General features: G+C 39.8%; 1 protein-coding gene across 21 annotated transcripts in view; it reads left to right on the forward strand.

Annotated features, from left to right (window-relative positions):
* ADGRL2 (adhesion G protein-coupled receptor L2) overlaps positions 1–18,678 on the forward strand; it is a 218,755-nt gene that overhangs the window by 190,629 nt on the left and 9,448 nt on the right. For 14 of the 21 annotated variants that reach the window (XM_073544888.1, XM_073544884.1, XM_073544885.1 and 11 more), the window contains 4 exons: positions 11,890–11,981; positions 14,776–14,820; positions 15,051–15,077; positions 16,467–16,635. In XM_073544888.1, the coding sequence (XP_073400989.1) occupies positions 11,890–11,981; positions 14,776–14,820; positions 15,051–15,077; positions 16,467–16,635 (333 nt within the window). The remainder of the gene's footprint in view (positions 1–11,889; positions 11,982–14,775; positions 14,821–15,050; positions 15,078–16,466; positions 16,636–18,678) is intronic. The other 7 variants (XM_073544889.1, XM_073544873.1, XM_073544878.1 and 4 more) reach the window with 1 other exon arrangement.

Here is an 18,678-nt window from a genome sequence, read left to right on the forward strand (position 1 = left end):
GAAGTCTTCCTCGGCCTTTATGGAGGTAGCAGGGAGATTTATCGCTCTTCCTGGCCCAGGTTTCTCACCACCTGGAACACATTATAAAGCCGATAACAAATGCGCGTTCCATCTTTGTATCTGTTTAGGAAAATTAGTGTTTGGGTGGAGACGCCTTCCTGAACTATTAACGGCCCGTCTTCATGGCGTTCCACGGGGGGACCTTGTGTCCAACTAAACAGTCTCTACTACTAAAGGGAAGAACAGAAGTTGCCATTGCTCTTCACAGGCATTTAGGAAGTTTGGGCTAAAATTACTTGCATGTGACTTTTCAGGGTTAATTGTGCATGTTGTTTTTTGGCTTTCTTTTAATTATCTTGCTTGCCTGATCCATAAAATAGTAATTTGGTTCTAGAGCCACTGCAGCCGCTTTTCTCAGACGACAGGCTTGTATATTGGAAATGTAGTTTTTTTATTTAAAGAGGTTGTCAATCTTTCTTTATTATATATAGTGCCCCAATATGCTTTAGTAGTCCCCACTGCTCCTTATTACTGACCAGTAGGCACTCGGGGGCCATACGGTGGTCTTGTACACTATGGCCACATGGCAAAGTGCATCAACCCCTTCTTCACAGTGGAATTGACCTTGGTCTAACAAAAATATTTCGGGTAGCGTTCCCCTTTAAATTATGGATCAATGCTTGTATTTTTAGTGATGGGGACCATCGTCTCCTGTTTGCGTCGTGTTAGGACACAGTGTGAACACTCTTATTAGTATGATGCGATCTGGTGATTGGGCCAATGAGACTGATGATAATTTCTTGAGCCCGTTTCTGTTGTGTTGGTTCATAGTTGATATGATCGCCACGTCCTTTGGACTCTGCCGTCAGCTGTTTTCTATAGAAAATCCTTTCATTCACCGCAGTATAGACCTGGTCAGACTACTGGTCTGAAATACCCCTTAAAGAGTCACCCAGCAATTAGCATGTGATGTGTGAACTGTAGGAGCAATCTCTAGTAGACCTCCTCTGAAGGATTTTCCATAATTTCCACCCCCCACCGCAGTGCCGGTAAAGTGCATCCAGTGCCCACGATCAGCCGGCCGCGTCCCGCGTTGTTTACCACCGGCTACAATATTATTATCCACCAGTAAATTGTTTAGCCTTGAAAGTCTGGGGCCTTAGGGAGCCGTATTCCCAAACTCAAAAGCGAAACAGCAGGTAGCAATCACGTCGGCGTGCCGGAGAGTAATTCTTCTCCGGCAATTGCTTTGCCCTCTAGCCGTCCTAAGTTAGAACCTGATCCTGACTCCGTTGCTTCTCTTGCAGGAATTTTGCTCATGTCGTCAGTGTTTGGGATTTGCACAGGAGTTGACATCCTGTATATACATTTTCCCCTCCTGCGTTCCTTTGCACATATAGGAGGTGAAGCCGTCGTGGCCTCGCTGTCCTAGCGCCGGCTGCCATTCCTATGGTGGTTGGGTTATTATATCTATGAAGAGGGAGCATGTAAGTAATGAGCGTTGGGATACCATTAGTATGCCTGAAATGGTTTAATGAAATCTTAGATCATGACACGTCAGGATCTGTTCTTATCATTCGGACAGCTCCATCTGCGTTTTTAATTATTAATCCAGTTCACAAAGAGTTCAGTCTCGCGCACTCATTTAGAAACCTTCTTTAGAGAAACACCTCTTTGCCTGCCAGTCCCAGGGAGAAATGGTCTTCTGCCTGGCTAGCTGCAAAGATATCGAGACACAAGTGCAGTTTTAGGACCATACACTCACCAGGTAACAAAAGCTCCAGGGAGGACAATTTGGGTCAGAACATGTGCAGTTCAGCTGGGTTACTTTAGAATAGTGTTTTTCTTCCACTGTCTTATCAGATCCATGTCAGCACTGCAGGCTGTGTGGAATGAATTTTTAAATGCAAGGCGCAGGCAGACATGATTCAATTGAGCAGGTTATAAAACACACAGCAAGACTTGTACGCTGCTCGGGCAGAAGAGGCCGGAACGTCTCGCATGGCATCCTGAGGACAGCCTTGGTCATCCACATAGTCACCACCCGGACTTTATAGAAGCTCTTGGCATATTCCGGCTCAATGCTCGGGATGCAAATAAATAGTATGCGCCCACGAGGATCAGGGTGGAGGATGGGCTAAAGTGAGGAATGGTTGGTACCAGAGGTTGCTCTTGAAAACTCCTTAATTTTTTTAATGGCTTTTGTTTTATGGATTTATTTGTGTTAATTTTTACTCGTATGGCATCATTAATTTAACAGTCATTTATGGACCTCATCACTGTCCCCAATTGGGATCAGTCATCTAAAAACAGAAAGGAAACCTGCGCAAACATGGGAAAAGTATACAAAATCCTTGCAGATATTGTACTTGGTGGGATTTCAACCCAGGATTCCAGTGCTGCAAGACTACTGTACTAACCACTGAGCCACCATACACTACTAACCACTGAGCCCCTGTGCTGCCCTATGGATTGTGTTATCCATCACTTCATCCATTATATATATATATATATATATATATATATATATATATATATATATACATACATACATACATACATACATACATACATACATACATACATACATACATACATACACACATACACACATACACATACACATACACATACACATACACACACACACACACACACACACACACACACCCACACCTGGAAAAAAGAGGGAATCTGTTTAAGGTGTGTCGGACACAACACATACTGCAAAAAATACAATTCTTTCAGATATTCTCAGGATATTTGTGCAATATTTGTATCGGCTTATTGTTTTGATCACATCATTGGAGCTTCTAATTAGAAGAAAAATAGAGCATTCAATGATCTTTTGGTCATCAGGTTCGACCTCTTACAGACCTAGAACAACATGGGAAGGGAAGCAAAAGACCAGAAAAAGCCATACACCTGACAAATGCTATTGAGAACTCTGCTAATAGAAGTGGAAAGGAAGAACAAAGACGAAAGAATCTAATTAATAAAAATATTGGAGAAAGAGAAACCAATCACAAACTAAAATGTTTCTATACTAATGCACAAAGCATGGGCAACAAACAAGGAGAATTGGAACTACTAACACAGGAAAAGAAATATGATGTCATTGGAATCACTGAAACTTGGTGGGACGATACACATGATTGGAATACAAGACTAGAAGGATACAACTTATTTGCAAGAAACAGACTTGATAAACGAGGAGGAGGTGTTGCATTGTATGTTAGAAACGCGTATATCTGCACAGAGATTGAAGCTTCAGAGACTGGGAGTTCTGTGGAAACTGGGTAAGAATACAAGGACAGAACAATGGAAAGGACACCATTGTAGGCATTTACTACAGGCCGCCTGTGCAAGCTGAAGATATGGATGAACTCTTTATGCATCAAATGGCCAAGTTCTCCAAAAAATATGACATAGTTGTCATGGGAGATTTCAACTATCCAGACATTTGTTGGGAATCTCTCTCAGGCAAAACTAACAGGTCAAGGAAATTCTTATCCTCTCTTGCTGACAACTTTATCTTCCAAAAGGTAGGGGAGAAAACAAGGGGAACTGCTACCTTGGATCTAATCCTTATAAACAGGGAGGAAATGGTTGAGGAGGTAAAAGTGGCTGGAACCCTAGGAGGTAGCGACCATGCTATTTTAGAATTTTGGATAACTAGAGGCGGAAGACCTGTGAAGACTCAGACGTCAAGGTTAGATTTCAGAAAGGCAGATTTTAAGGGATTCAGAAAGATAATTGGAGGGATCCAATGGCTGGATATCCTTAAAGACAAAAATGTCCAGGAAGGATGGGAAATCTTGAAAAATGAAATTCTCAAAGCACAGTTGTTAACAATTCCGAAAAGAGGGAAGAATAGGAAGCATTTAAGGAAACCAGGATGGGTGAACACAGAACTTAAGCACATGCTAAAAAGGAAGAAAAAAATGTTTATAAAATGGAAAGAGGGAGGCATATCTAAAGAAGAATATAATGCTGTCTGCAGAATCTGCAGGGCACAAATCAGATTAGCTAAAGCTGAAAATGAATTGAGGCTTGCAAGAGATGTCAAAAGCAATAATAAAGGATTTTGGGGTTATGTCAAAAGTAAAAGAAAAGTCAAAGATGCTATAGGATTTTTACAGGATGAAAATGATGAAATGGTAAGACAGGATGTTGAGAAGGCTGAACTTTTAAATTCCTATTTTGCATCTGTTTTCTCTCAGAAAGGAAATGTAACACCAACTGTTATTCACTGTCCTATTAAGGGAATAGAAGAATCCAGGATATCTATAAACAGAAAGATAGTGAGGAAACACTTAGCTAACCTAAATGAATTCAAGTCTCCAGGTCCAGATGAATTACACCCCAGAGTACTGAAGGAGATAGCAGAAGAAATTTCTGAACCACTCTCCATAATCTTTGAAAATTCTTGGAGAACAGGAGAAGTGCCAGAAGACTGGAGAAGAGCAAATGTTGTTCCTATCTTCAAAAAGGGGAAGAAGGTGGACCCAGGCAACTATAGGCCGGTGAGTCTGACTTCTATACCAGGAAAGATCTTTGAACAAATTATTAAACAACATGTAAGTCAATACCTGGATAAGAATAAAGTGATCAAACAGAGTCAGCATGGGTTTGTAACTAATAAGTCATGTCAGACTAACTTAATTTCCTTCTATGACGGTATCACTGATTGGGTGGATCAAGGAAATGCTGTAGATATAGTATATCTTGACTTCAGCAAAGCATTTGACAAAATCTCTCATACAATCCTTATTGAAAAAATGACTAAGTATGGAATGGACAAGGCAACTGTTAGGTGGATTCATAGCTGGCTTAGTGATCGGACCCAAAGAGTGGTCGTAAATGGCTGCACATCCAGTTGGAAGAATGTCTCAAGTGGGGTACCACAGGGCTCTGTCCTGGGCCCTGTATTGTTCAACATCTTTATCAACGATTTAGATGAAGGAATTGAGGGTAAACTGATTAAATTTGCTGATGACACAAAGCTAGGAGGGATAGCTAATACTAGAGAAGAGAGAGAGAGGATTCAAAAAGATTTAAATAAACTGGAGAAGTGGGCAGTAACTAACAGAATGGTTTTTAACAGGGAGAAATGCAAAGTACTACATCTGGGCAATAAAAATGAAAAAAGCATATATAGAATGGGAGGAATAGGGCTAAGTGACAGCACATGTGAAAAAGACTTGGGTATACTAATAGATCACAGACTGAATATGAGTCAACAGTGTGATGCAGCAGCAAAAAAGGCAAATGCAGTTCTAGGATGTATTAACAGAAGCATACAGTCTAGATCACGTGAAGTCATTATTTCCCTCTACTCCTCTTTGGTCAGACCTCATCTGGAATATTGTGTCCAGTTTTGGGCACCACATTTTAAAAAAGACATCAACAAACTGGAGCAAGTTCAGAAAAGAGCGACCAGAATGGTGACCGGTCTGCAAACCCTGTCTTATGAGGAAAGGTTGCAGGATTTGGGAATGTTTAGTTTGCAAAAGAGAAGACTGAGAGGAGACTTAATTGCTGTCTACAAATATCTAAAGGGCTGTCACATTGTAGAAGGATCAACTTTATTCTCATTTGCACAAGGAAAGACTAGAAGCAATGGGATGAAACTGAATGGGAGGAGACACAGATTAGATATTAGAAAAAACTTTTTGACAGTTAGAGTGATCAATGAGTGGAACAGGCTGTCACGAGAAGTGGTGAGTTCTCCTTCAATGGAAGTCTTCAAACAGAGGCTGGACAGACATCTGACTGGGATGATTTAGCAAATCCTGCTTTGAGCAGGGGGTTGGACCAGATGGCCCAGGAGGTCCCTTCCAACTCTACGATTCTATGATTCAATTTTAAAGAATATATGCAGGACTTGCATATTGAAGCCCTACCCATGGAATAAGAAATCAATAACAGATCGGTGGAGGTCCAACTTCTGGCGCCATCACTGCTCAGCTGATGGCAGGTCCCTTGAGTGCTGGAAGTGAACAGTGTTTGGAGCTTGGGGTCCTCAGCTTTAGTGGCTGTTCTTGCCTCAGTATCCACGTACGACTACGGCATATATTGTGTACGGAGATGTGGGGTTCTGGCTTTATAAGGTGGGGATATGGGGTGTGAGACACCAACCAATTCATTAAATTCCCTTCAAGATGATGACAGTCACTAAAAATGTCAGAAAGGAGTCAACAACCAGTGAGGATTACGTTGCCATTTTGGACATGTCCACTTCTCTGACCTTGGTGGCTATTCTGGTGGTGGTCCTTCCACTAAGCAGCTGGTTGTGAGCTGAGGTCATTCACGTTGCCTTCCTTCAGTTGTGTATTTTTTTTTTTTTTATTAACTTTCCACTCTGAGTGACTTCTGCTATTTGTTTTATGGGGATGTGACTTATATAAATGTGGAAAGAGTTGGCCATTGTCTTTGGAGGACAATGCACGTTCAAAAATGACAACACAAACACACCGGGCTCGTTGTCTCTGTTATTATCTTGGAGTCCTTACATGACGGGAATGGCGGATTGCCAAGCTGGAGCATACACCCTCGTAGCAAATCCAACAAACACACATTGTTCTAATTACTCTGGGTGTGGTGAGCAGAATTCGAGGCTTCCTATAGTCTGACTTTTAACATTTCTCATAAATGCTCCACATCTGGAGGTCCTGCCTGGTAGGTCGTAAAACTGGTGAAGGTTGAAATGCCAATTTATAATGCGGAGGATCTCCCGGGGGTAGGGGTTATCATGACTTGGAAAAACCTTTTCAGGTTTCGTACAGATAGATATTTTAATGATTAAAAGACTGATCACCTATTGAACGCTCAGACATCAATCTCCATTCTGTCTCTTCTTACAAGAATTTCTAATTGGTTTAAAGCGAACGTAATTTGTCTTGAGAGCAAGACTAGTATTTCATTTACTAATGCAACACATGCCAAGTCTTACCCGCACTACCATTGCTACGTAACACCAAATAATTTATCTTTCGGCTTCACCTCATGCTTGCATCTAGTTTAACAGTCATTCCTGATGTTTATGATGACTGTGCGTATGTATAGATCTGTGTGTGTATAGATGTATGCGTCTATATGAAGATGTATGTGTGTGTATGTATGTGTATATATATATATATATATTGTAATAAAAATTCTGAGGCTGACCCTTCTAACGAGTCTGGGATGAATCATCACCCACTATTGGAGATTAATATTTGGGTGGTGTAATTTTTTTAGTTTTTTTTTTTTTCTCTGTCAGTTTTTTTTTTGTTTTCTGTCTGAATATTAGTGGCAGTTTTTAGTGTCGTTTTCATTTTTCACAAAGCCATGAGAATCTAAGAGAAATGGGAAATATTTTTCAGAACGACTCCATACTTGCGTCCACTGGGCGACATTGGTGTCTACTGTGATTTTCATTTTCTGTTCCTGTAATAATTGAAAACGGAACATATGAGTGGAGATGTGAGCCAGTCTTATACCGGTACGTCTTCTTTCCTGTTTATTCTACTTCTGGATTTGGCCTTTACAAAAAAAAAAAAACTTTCCCAAGAACCATATCATTCGTATTTCCAGCCTTAAAGGGGATCTCTCAGCAGGATTTTACCCTCCAAACTATTTATATGCCCCTTTACTTCTTTCAAACACCAGTTCAGCAATACCTTTTTCATGGCCTGTCTGCTTCACCAATACTGAGAAATCAGCGTTTGAAGTGATATGCAAATGATGCTGAAGAGTGAAGCCTCCGTCACTCCAGCTCTATTCCCAGCTCAGCTCCGCCTCCTCGTGCTGTGTCTTAATATATAAAATATTAGTAATACAATATATTTATATAGCGCCATTAGTTCCACAGCACTTTACAGACCTTACTGGCACTGTCCCTGATGGGGCTCACAATCTGTGTAATATATAAAGTTATTTTGTTTCACCTGAAATGATTTTGTATACTTTTTTTTTTCTTTAAGTTTAATAAACTTTATTGGTTATTTTTTTTTTATGTTTTTCAAGAATACAAAATGTTCTAAATTTGACAAATTGTGTGATGGAAGATGGATAGAATCTGTAACCCTGGGCCGGGCTGCCGTCGGTGGCGGTCTCGGCAGCAGATGTAGGTGGCTGCAGCATCCTGTTACCATATTTACTTTCTCCCTTACAAGTCCTCTGTGTTCCATTTAGCTTTATTTCTCGTGTGTCCCCACATAAAACTCTTTTGTACGAGGGCTAAATGTTCACTCTTATTTTGCTCATTCTTTCCATTCTGTTGGCAAACTATGTTTGAACCTTATTAATAATGAACGTAACTGGTGAGAGACATAATTCAAAGCGATGGTCCTGATGTCAGTCTAATGTGCATTGTTAGATTTCCCAAATGAATTTTTTGTAGGCTGCATTTTATAGTGTTTGGTCGAGTGCCCTTCTTTTCTCAAACCGTGTCACATATTATCCGATAGTTTGAACAGCGGTCACCGGGCCTCTTTAGACGTGTTTTGTTATAGATCATAATAACCCGGTTTTTGCTTCATCGTTAAAGAAGAACGGCCATGTAACAGTCTCCGCACCCGCGGATTCACAATGACTTATGGTCCTTGTAGATCGGCTTTTGGGATGAAGTGTATTGTAGTTAGGAAAAAAAAAGATTGCACTTAACCTTTATTGCCCCAGAAGACTTTATTATAAAACGCCAAGAGATTACTTGGATAGCACTTTTTTTTTTTTTTTTTCCATGTCACCATTTCTTCCGTAGTCTCTATTGTGTTCTGATAATTCACATATATGACGGAAGCAAATTTCAGACAAAAATGTTATGGTCTAAAGACCACCCAAAAATTCGACGTTTCCTCATATGTTTTATGATAAATTTTTATATGCAATTATATTTCTGTAGGGTCACAAAAAATGGAATTAGGCTAATGTAAAATTTTTTTATTTATTGATAGTCTGAGTGTCTGGTCTTTATTTTGTTACATTTAAAAGGGCTGTGAAGGGGTTAGAAAAAAAAACGAAAAATTAATACTCAAATCTGTGCAGTCTCAACCTTGTCTGCGTAGTGCCTCGCTGCTAATCATCTTCATGTCACTGGGATTGGCTCTTATTCACCTTTGACACTCACTAGGTCCTTCTGCCCGACGCACATCGTGTCACATGAGGCTTGTGCTAAGCTGCAATGTTGATGACGTTACGAGGGCCTAGTGGGCGCCGGATGCACCAGAAGCCTGACCGAGACCTGTGGCGGGAGGAAGCCCGACTAGACCAGAATGACCATGTAGCTAGCTGTACTGACAAGACGAGGGCCGGGCAGATGAGAATATTTCTTTTTAATTTTTTTTTTTTATTTTTTTTTTTTTTTTTACTCTGGAAAGACCCTGAAGTATAAAAGACCTATATTGAATAAATTCAATGTAATTCAGATTTCATTCAAGTTCAAGTAAACTACCGAATTCCTGTCTTAAAAGATTCATGTTTCACCACTCCCAACCTTCTCATAGGCTTGCATGTTTAGAACTTAAGGATTGGACGTGTTGAAATTCAACATGTCTGATATAAAGTGGCATGTAAAAGTTTGTGCACCCCTGGTCAAATTTACTGTTATTGTTAACAGTTAAGCAAGTTGAAGAGCAAATGATCTTTAAAAGGCCTAAAGTTACAGATTACACATTTCCTTTGTATTGTAGGCAAAAAAAATAGATATTGTTATTATTTAAATTTTAAAAATAACAAAAAGGAAAATGGGCCGATGCAAACGCTTGGGCACCCTTACAGATTTGTGTGCTACGATAACTTTGACCAAGGTTTCAGACCTTAATTAGCCTTTTTAGGGTTATGGCTTGTTCACTATGATCGTTAGGAAAGGCCAGGTGATACATATTTCCCAACTTTATAAAAACCCAGCGTCCTCCAACCTTTTGCTAAAAACCGCAGCCATGAGTTCTTCTAAGCAGCTGCCTAGCACTCTGAAAATGGTGGAGGCCATCGAAGCAAGAGAAGGATATAAATAGGCAGAAAAGCATTTTTAAGTTGCAGTTTCCTCAGTTCATAATGTAATTAAGAAATGGCCGTTACCAGGAACAGTGGAGGACAAGAGAAGGCCTGAAAGACCAAGCAAAATCTCTGTGAGAGCTGCTCATATTGCTAAAGAGGCAAAGCGGATCTCCCACTTGACTACAAAAGACCTTCAGAAAGATTTAGCACACTCTGGAGTTGTGGTATTTTGTTCTACTGTTTAGACACTGTCACAAATATGGCCTTCATTGAAGTCATCAGAAGAAAATCTCTCCTGCATCCTCACTATAAAATTCAGTGTCAGAAGTATGCAAAAGAACATCTAAACAAGCCTGATGCATTTTAGAAACAAGTCCTGTGGACCAATGAGGTAAACTAGAACTCTGTGGCCACAATAACCAAAGTTATGTGTAGAGAAAAAAGGGCACAGTGTTTCAGGAAAGGAACATCTCGCCAACCATTAACCATGGGAGTGGATCAATCATGCTATGGGGTTGTGTTGCAGCCAATCGCATGGGGAACATTTCACGGGTAGAATGAAGAATGGATTCAATGAAATTTCAACAAATTCTTAATACATAACACCATCTGTGAAAAAGCTGAAGGTGAATAGAGGAAGAGGATGGCTTCTACACATGGATAATGATCCTAAACACACGTCACAATCCACAATAGACGACCTCAAAAGGTGCAAGCTGAAGGTTTTACAATGGCCCTCACAGTCCCCAGATCTGAACATTGTTGACAATCTGACTAGACCTCAAAATAGCAGAGAAAGCGAGACGCCCCAGGAATCTCACAGAACGGGAAGAATTCTCCAAGGAAGAACAGAGGAAAATCCCTCAAACAAGAAATTAAAGACTCTTGTCTGGCTACAAAAAGCATTTATAAGCTGTGATACTTGCAAAAGGGGGAGCTACTAGGTACTAACCATGCCGGGTGCCCACAATTTTGTATTGCCTATTTTACTTTTTGTAATTTTAAAATTGTAAAAGATGAAAAAATATATTTATTTACTCAAAATACAAAGGAAATTTGTCATCTGTAACTTTAGGCCTTTTAGAGATCATTTCATCAACTTGCTTGGCTCTTCACAATAACAGTCATTTTGACCGGGGTGTCCAAACATTTACATGCCACTGTATAAGGCTTAAGATTATTTTGTTCTCGTGATTTGTCTAATATTTTCTTATCTCATGTAATATTTTGGGAGCTATTGGTTATTGGGCTTGAAAAGGAATGAGAACTAATTGTTATGAAAACTAACCCCTGAGTGGGTTGTTTTGGTGGAATTTCTCATGGAACTTTGCATGGATGTCAGTTCGTCTGTAGCCGGCTTCCTGTTGCGATGGAACAGATCTGCTTTCCCACTAGCTGTGTGCCCCCATGTTCTGCCAGCTTTCCCACAAACACGCTTACTGTCCTGAATTAGGTCTCACCAGTGATTTTGTAACCTGACATTTTGGTTCCGGACTCAGAAGCTATAACATGATGTCCAGTCGTTCTTTCTCCCGACAATAACTGTTGAGGAAGCCGGTTGATTCGGCCGACATTGAGCTAATGTATATGGGCACCGTTAGTATTTTTGGTGGCTATTGATATTGCCTTTGCTCATTAAGAGGCATCTTGGAGGACACTGGGGTTATGCGGAACTTCTTTGACTATAACTTGACCCCAAGTTTTCTTTTAATTTTATTGCAAACCGATTAAACCAACTGGCTGTAAATGGCAGATGAAAATTATTACAAACATCCGTTAATAAACATCCACCTTTTTTCTGGAATCCTATGAGCCGATATTTGTTTTCCGACCTCTCGAACTTGCTCAATATCACAGTCATCTCAATTTTGCAAATTTTTAACAACTTTTTTTTTTTTTTCTTAACAGCTCAACCTTGTGTTCCTGGTGATCACGCTGTGCAAAATGGTGAAACACTCCAATACTTTAAAGCCAGACTCCAGCCGCCTGGAAAACATTAAGTAAGTGACCTGCGTGATCCGTTGTGAACGGGAATTCTGCATTCACCATTCGGCAGTTTATCAGTCAGCAATAGAGATGTCAGTAGTCCATTAAGCCGGCTAGCGTCACGCTTCTTCTCCAGTTGCTGTGCGCACTGGTCAGAGATAGATCATTTGTTCCCTGAAATGATGCTACAAAATTGCATAAATGAATTAAAGTACTCCATCGCAATAGAGTAATTTCATTTGCATTTAAAATGCAGTTTAAAATGATGTTCTCGTCCACAAGGCTGATATGATTATGTGAGGTTTGTTTTGCTAAATAGCTTTGTGATGTAGGGATTGTAAGTACTTTCCACTCGTAATCCAGCTCTCCTCCGAGAATTGACTCTTTAATACTAATGTTAACTTGCAGATTATCATATATATTCAACTAATTAAGTAAATATTTGTTTTAATCCCGATGCCACTTGAATTCAGCTGAAGGAGCTGTGAGTTCAGAAGTCTTTTAGATGACATCCCCAAGTGTCATTGATTGACCTTTAAAAAATAGTTTTGGCTGTTTCGTTACTAAAGCTTAGGAGGTGCGCGGAGAGTTTTATGTAGTTGGCGCTTACAAGAGAGACTTAACTCGACATGATGCGCTTTGTAAACCATCGTTTGTGAATGAAGAGCAGACGAAGGTATTTAATAGTCAATAGGTAAAAATTAAATTAGTTGTTAAAAAAAAATACAGTTTCTTAAACCAAGAAAGTTACTTTGATATTGTTTCTGTCCCATGAGTCTAAAGGGAAAATTTGGCAGTTGTGGGTCTGTAGAATATCCTAGCTTTATGGGAGCATGGTCCTTAGTAAGTGTTTTTTTTTTTTTTTTTTTTTTTGTTTTTTGTTTTTTTTTTTTTACTTCAAGGCTGAACATTATTTTCTGTGCACACTGTCAGGATTCTCTTTTCCTGCAGGAGGTCACATGACAGTGAGCATGTGATTTGCAAGCAGTCAGTCACGGGCCGACTAGTTTCTCACCCGCTTCTCTCAATGTTTTATGATCTACTAAGAGACGCAGATGAGAAGGTAGTCGGCACATTACAGCCAGTATGAAATTTGCATAGTTCTGGTCGCCGGACCACCCACTCGAGCTGTAATTAGAGGGGAATCCTGTTGTTGAGCTCAGTGCACACTGTCATCACTGTGCATGAACATAGAATTTGGAATTGGATCTTCGGACCATGCAGGGGGTTAAGTTTTGTAACTCTTCCTAAAGAATTTTCCTTCCATACTGGAAGCTTTCAGCTTTACATACCTCATCCCTCCATACTTCAAAAGTTGGTGACTTTTGCTGACTTATTGGTCTTGATCTAAAGGGACTTTAGTAGTGGCACATGAAAATAAAAATCAATAACTGTTGTACAATTTGGAAAGGCTAGAAAAGTTGTTCAATTTTTCTAAGTTGGGATACAAGCAGGAAATATAAAAAAGCGGAGCATTACTCAGCTATCCAAAGCATCGGTAATGGTGTGATCCTTGCCAAGTCTTAGAGTGATGACATCATAGTGATCATTTATTTGACTGTTGCAGCCAGTCGCTGACTTTAGTTATTACGTTAACATGTATGGAAGGTGAAAGCTGAAGTTAGTTATTACATTATTATTTATTTTTTTCAAGCTCAGTCGATTCCATGGTGCTATACATGTGATGAGGATACAGACAAAATACAAATATAAATGACAATGAACTAACTAACAATGATAGGCTGGTACTGAGGGGAGAGGATCCTCATGGGCTTACAGGATGAGTGAGCCCACGAGGGTTGCATCTGTTTTGGTGGTAGTGAGGTGGCTGCTCTGGTTTTGGTGAGGGTGGCTGCTCGGGTTTTGGTGAGGGTGGCTGCTCGGGTTTTGGTGAGGTGACTGCTCTGGTTTTGGTGGTGAAGTGGTCGCTCTGGTTTTTATGCGGTGGCAACTCTGGTGGTGGTGAGGTAACAGCTCTGGTGGTTTTGGGGTTGGCAGTTGTAGCAAGAGATCGGTTTTCAAGTTCCGTCCGAAAGTTCCGAATGTGGTGAATAGTCGGCTTTTTGGGGCACAGTATTTCAGAGGATGGGAGTTACTGAGGAGAAGTCTTGGAGGTGATTGGGTGAGGAATGTATAAGTGTGGAGGAGAGGAGGTGGTATTGTGAGGACCGGAGATTACATGTGGGATGAGATCAGTTTGAAGATACATGGCGGGGGCAGATTATGGACGGCTCGGTAGGTCAGTTTTAGTTTATACTGAATTCAGTGAGGAATCGGGAGCCATTGAAGGGATTTGTAGAAGGGAGAAGTGGATTAATCGGGCAGCACGGTTAAGTACAGACTGGTGAGGTGCGAGAGTGTTAGCACGGAGGCCATGTGAATTATGCATTTGACATAATTGCCAAAGGATCTGCAAGGACTTTTGGGTTGGGTTTGCATAGACGAGCAATGCTTTTTTTTTTTTTTTTTTTTTTTTTTTTTCAATTTTTTTTTTTAATGATTTCCTGCCATTATGCCAATTTCGTGAAATCTCAAACGGCCACTATAACCATCTGTGTTTGAAGGGTTGGCTCGCTTTATCTCGACCGATCAATATTTTTCCAAGTGATCCGTGGACAAGGCTCATGGAAGCAGTTGAGCTTACTTCCTCCATGATGTCTGAGTATTTTACGCCAGGGCCCAGGCTTGTCTTTCTGTTGCCGTGTTCTAATATTATAGTCCTCATTGCATGTTGCATGATAGTAGCGAGGTTTTTGTTTTAGCATCTCTCTTTCTTTCCTTTTCCTCCCGTTGTCTCATCCACTCCAGTAATTATCGTGTATGTGACGGCTACTATAATACGGACTTACCTGGGTAAGGTGAATCCTTACTTTAACATTTCTAGCATGAAATTAATAGAACCCTTTTTATCCCAATTTCGCTCCCAACCAATTTTTTAAATATAATTTGTGATGTTATCACTCCGTCCCTCGCCCCCTTATTTTTTATATTTTATGCTTTCTGTATAAAATGCTCCTTTTTCCTCTGCTCCACTTCTGTCTCTAACAATTTGATTTCTCTCCTCTGCTTGTAATGCTCTCTAGATATGAAGATAATAAGCCTTTTATCAAGTAAGAGACCATTAGCTAGATGTGGAATGCCCTAAATGAAACCTTCCTCGTCCGTTCCATTTCATTTTTCTTTTTCTGTTACTTTTCAGTTGTCTTTTACATGGGATTGTGCCTTTCTTGTCTTCGGCCGTATCTGTCCTTACCATCCATAGTTTGTACGTTGTGTTCCTCTCATTGTGGTCGTCAGGTCGTGCTTCATTGTTTTATCAATGTAGTTTTTTTTTTTTTTAATACTCATTTCAGCTTTTTGTGATGAGACATCATAAGCGTAAAAGGCAAATTTTAGATTTGTGAAAATGTAATCAAAATCTTTAGGTTTTCCCTTAAGTTTAAACGAAAGTTGAAAGCTGCTTTGTAACGGGCTATGTAATATCCATAAATCACATTCATACACTGAAGATTTACGTAAGTGCTATCAATAACCTTCAGGAATATATATGTAAAGTATCAGCAGGAGAGAGATGCATGTGATAGGGGTTGTGCTATCATTTTCTCTACATTGATCCTCAGCAAAAGCATTGATGATTCTGAGATCTTAAAGCCCCAATACACATAAATAATTGGTCAACGGCTGGAAAAATAAACCTGCCTCAAATTGCATTGGACTTGTTGTTTTTTGGGGGGGTTTTTTTTTTTGTTAATAATTGGCCAAGAAAATCCAAAATTTCCAATGTTTTGAGGTTTTTTTTTAATGATCACAAACATAAAACAGACTAGTTTATAATTGTCAAACTCGCCCATTTCAGCTATATTTAATCTAAAGTGTATGGGACCAGGAGAGGGCCTTCAAATATTAAGCCAAGGCAGAAGCAGATCACAACAGATTGACCAAGTGAAACAAGTCCGCCGAGTTAGATCTTGTTTTGAGGAACACGTTTTGGTTACGTCCCCTACCATTTCATGTTTATCTTGGAATATAAGATCTTTGCTTTTTAAATCTAATATTCTTTGCACTGTTGCATTTTGCAAAGCCAGAAAGTTGTGAGATATTCGAGTCTGTGCACCTTAAATTTTGACCAAGTTCTGAGAAGTTTATTGGTGCCACGTTCCCACTCAGACGTCCAACTGAACTCTGTTAATAAATAACTATGACAAAATTGAGGGAATAAAGTCTGAGTCATATTTTTGAGTGTTACTCATAGCACTTTGAATGTAAATCCATTTCCTAAATTTGAATTCGACAGATCTTCATCTTTCTTTACACAGAGGTTGGTCATCCTCATGCTGGTTATGTCCATATTACTTGACTGTTTTACAGGGATGTTCTTGACAATTTTTTGTAGTTTGGTTTTAAAAACTTTCAGCGATGGACCAAAATTTATTAAATTTTCCAAAGTTTCTCTTCCATCTTGGATGGTGAACATTATCCTCTCCATTGTCTTTTCTCAGGTCCTGGGTTCTTGGTGCTTTCGCCCTCATGTGTCTGCTCGGAGTTACGTGGTCTTTCGGTCTGTTCCTCATCAATGAAGAGACTGTTGTAATGACGTACCTCTTCACAGTGTTCAACGCCTTCCAAGGAATGTTTATTTTTATATTTCACTGTGCCCTCCAGAAGAAAGTAAGTGTGTGAAGAGCGACATTTAACATATCAAAGTGTTTGCCTGATGACGTGTAACTAGTTTATTTTATTGAGTTCCATATTCTTTTTAAAAGCAACATGCAATCCAAAAAAAAAATGTGATATTTGTTCATTGAGAGTGTAACTTTTGGTTACCCCAGCATCCCAAAAGTCACTCAACTTAATAGAGGGGGTTGTCATGTTTTGGGAGACCCCACTGTGTACTATCGAAATTGGTGACACAAAAAACTGTGTCCATTGGTTACATGGCTGGACACTCATTTTAACGGCACCATGTAATGCTGTGTGAATACTGAGACTTCCCACATAACCTCCGGTAATTTTTGGAAACGGTTAACCTTATTTTTCTGGCTTGAGATGATTAAATCTGCCGATATTCAAATTCAGCAAATCATGCAGATTTTACAGGGAAATTTGATTCAGAATTATCCGATGCAAACGGAATTTTCCTTATTATGATTTAGCGTCTCTCTAGACCCCAGGGCATAATAAATGTGGGATATAAAAAAAAAATACTCCCCTCACCGCTCACCTGTCTAACTGGCCCTTCTGCCTGCAGTGCGGTACTCTGTCCCTCTTCTTTTCCACTTTCCTGTTCCCTGGCAACCACTTTGGCATGTTATTGAAGGCCAGGGCTTTCGGCACGACAAGGCCTCCGATGTTTCTGCACTCCGTACCGTGTCTCAGGTGTCATGTATTGTGATGGCATCGCGTGAAGGATCTCGAGGGCTTGGTTGAGTCTAAAGTCCTGGTCTTGAGTGAAGAGGATGCACACAATGGGATAAGAGGAAAAGAGGCATGCAGGACCGGACGGCTGAGTGTTATTATTTTTATTTTTTTATTTTTTTTTTTATAGTTTTCTTTGCCCTTTACATCTCATTCGAATGGAAAAAATTACAAAAAAATCCATATTGTGGAGATCACAGATTTTGATAAAATTCACTGAGAATTCTGTTCCACTCAGATAAATTTTATCATCTCTATGGTAGTAGCTTTTTTTTAGGGGGTTTCTTTGGAAATTTAGGTAATGTAGAACTTGGCAAAATAGACCAGATATCTGGAATTTTGCTTTATAGCTTGGATTTTCTCAAATTATATTGCTGACCTTTTTAGGTGGAACATCTCCACATGTTCTCCTGTCCTTTTCTGCATATTTTATTTTTTTATTTTTTTTTTTATTCCATTATTACTAGTCGGTCACTAAATTGAGATAGAATTGTGAAAGTGAAAACTATTATGTTTCTGACTTGACAAGATGATAACGTTGCGTTTCTATCTGCTCGGAGCAAGCTGTAATTTTACCTGTAATGATAGAGGGATGTGCAATACAGGCAGATAATGTGCATTCCCAGCAATATAGGCATGACGAGAGCTGGTCCTGGCGACGAGGGTTATTTGGGCAAAATAACATTTTGATTGGTATTGTCCTCGTTCTGAGACGGTTTCAGGCAGTTAATATCCATTACGGTTCCAACTCAGATTCTCAGACGGTGTCTCTCAAGGTAATTTTAAACTACAAGTTCCATCATGCCTTTCAGTACGAAGGGGCCATCAGTTCAGGAATTCAGAAGATAACTTGGTCCCGATCTTTATCGTGGGTCAACATTGTGCAATTTCTTAAGCTATTTTTAAAGAAAGTATATTGTAGAGTGAGTCATCGGAGCTGTATGCGGCTGCGGATATGCGATTATTTTATTCCATAAAGAAGGCTTTCTTTTCCCGGCTTTAAAATTGCTTAAGGATATAGCGGTATAAAAATATACTTCAGGCGGAGACACTGTCGCCATTCACAGACATGGCGCTTTCACAATCCTGTTGGGCAGTGACAGTAGGATAGGGTCACGGTCTTGGAGGATAGTCATTTTCTGGTGGATGACACTCTTCCTCTGTGCTGGGCTTTTGCTGGATTCTTGACGTTTTGGGCAAGGAAATGATTTGCACAAAAAAGAATTGAGAAAACAAAATCAACTTCTTTATGCTCCTTAGAAGTCATGCTATTTTACATTTTTTTGCAATAGAAAC

Source organism: Dendrobates tinctorius, unplaced genomic scaffold (genome assembly GCF_039654945.1).
Source record: "Dendrobates tinctorius isolate UK_male_01 unplaced genomic scaffold, ASM3965494v1 ptg000138l, whole genome shotgun sequence".
NCBI classification, from domain to species: Eukaryota; Metazoa; Chordata; class Amphibia; order Anura; family Dendrobatidae; genus Dendrobates; species Dendrobates tinctorius.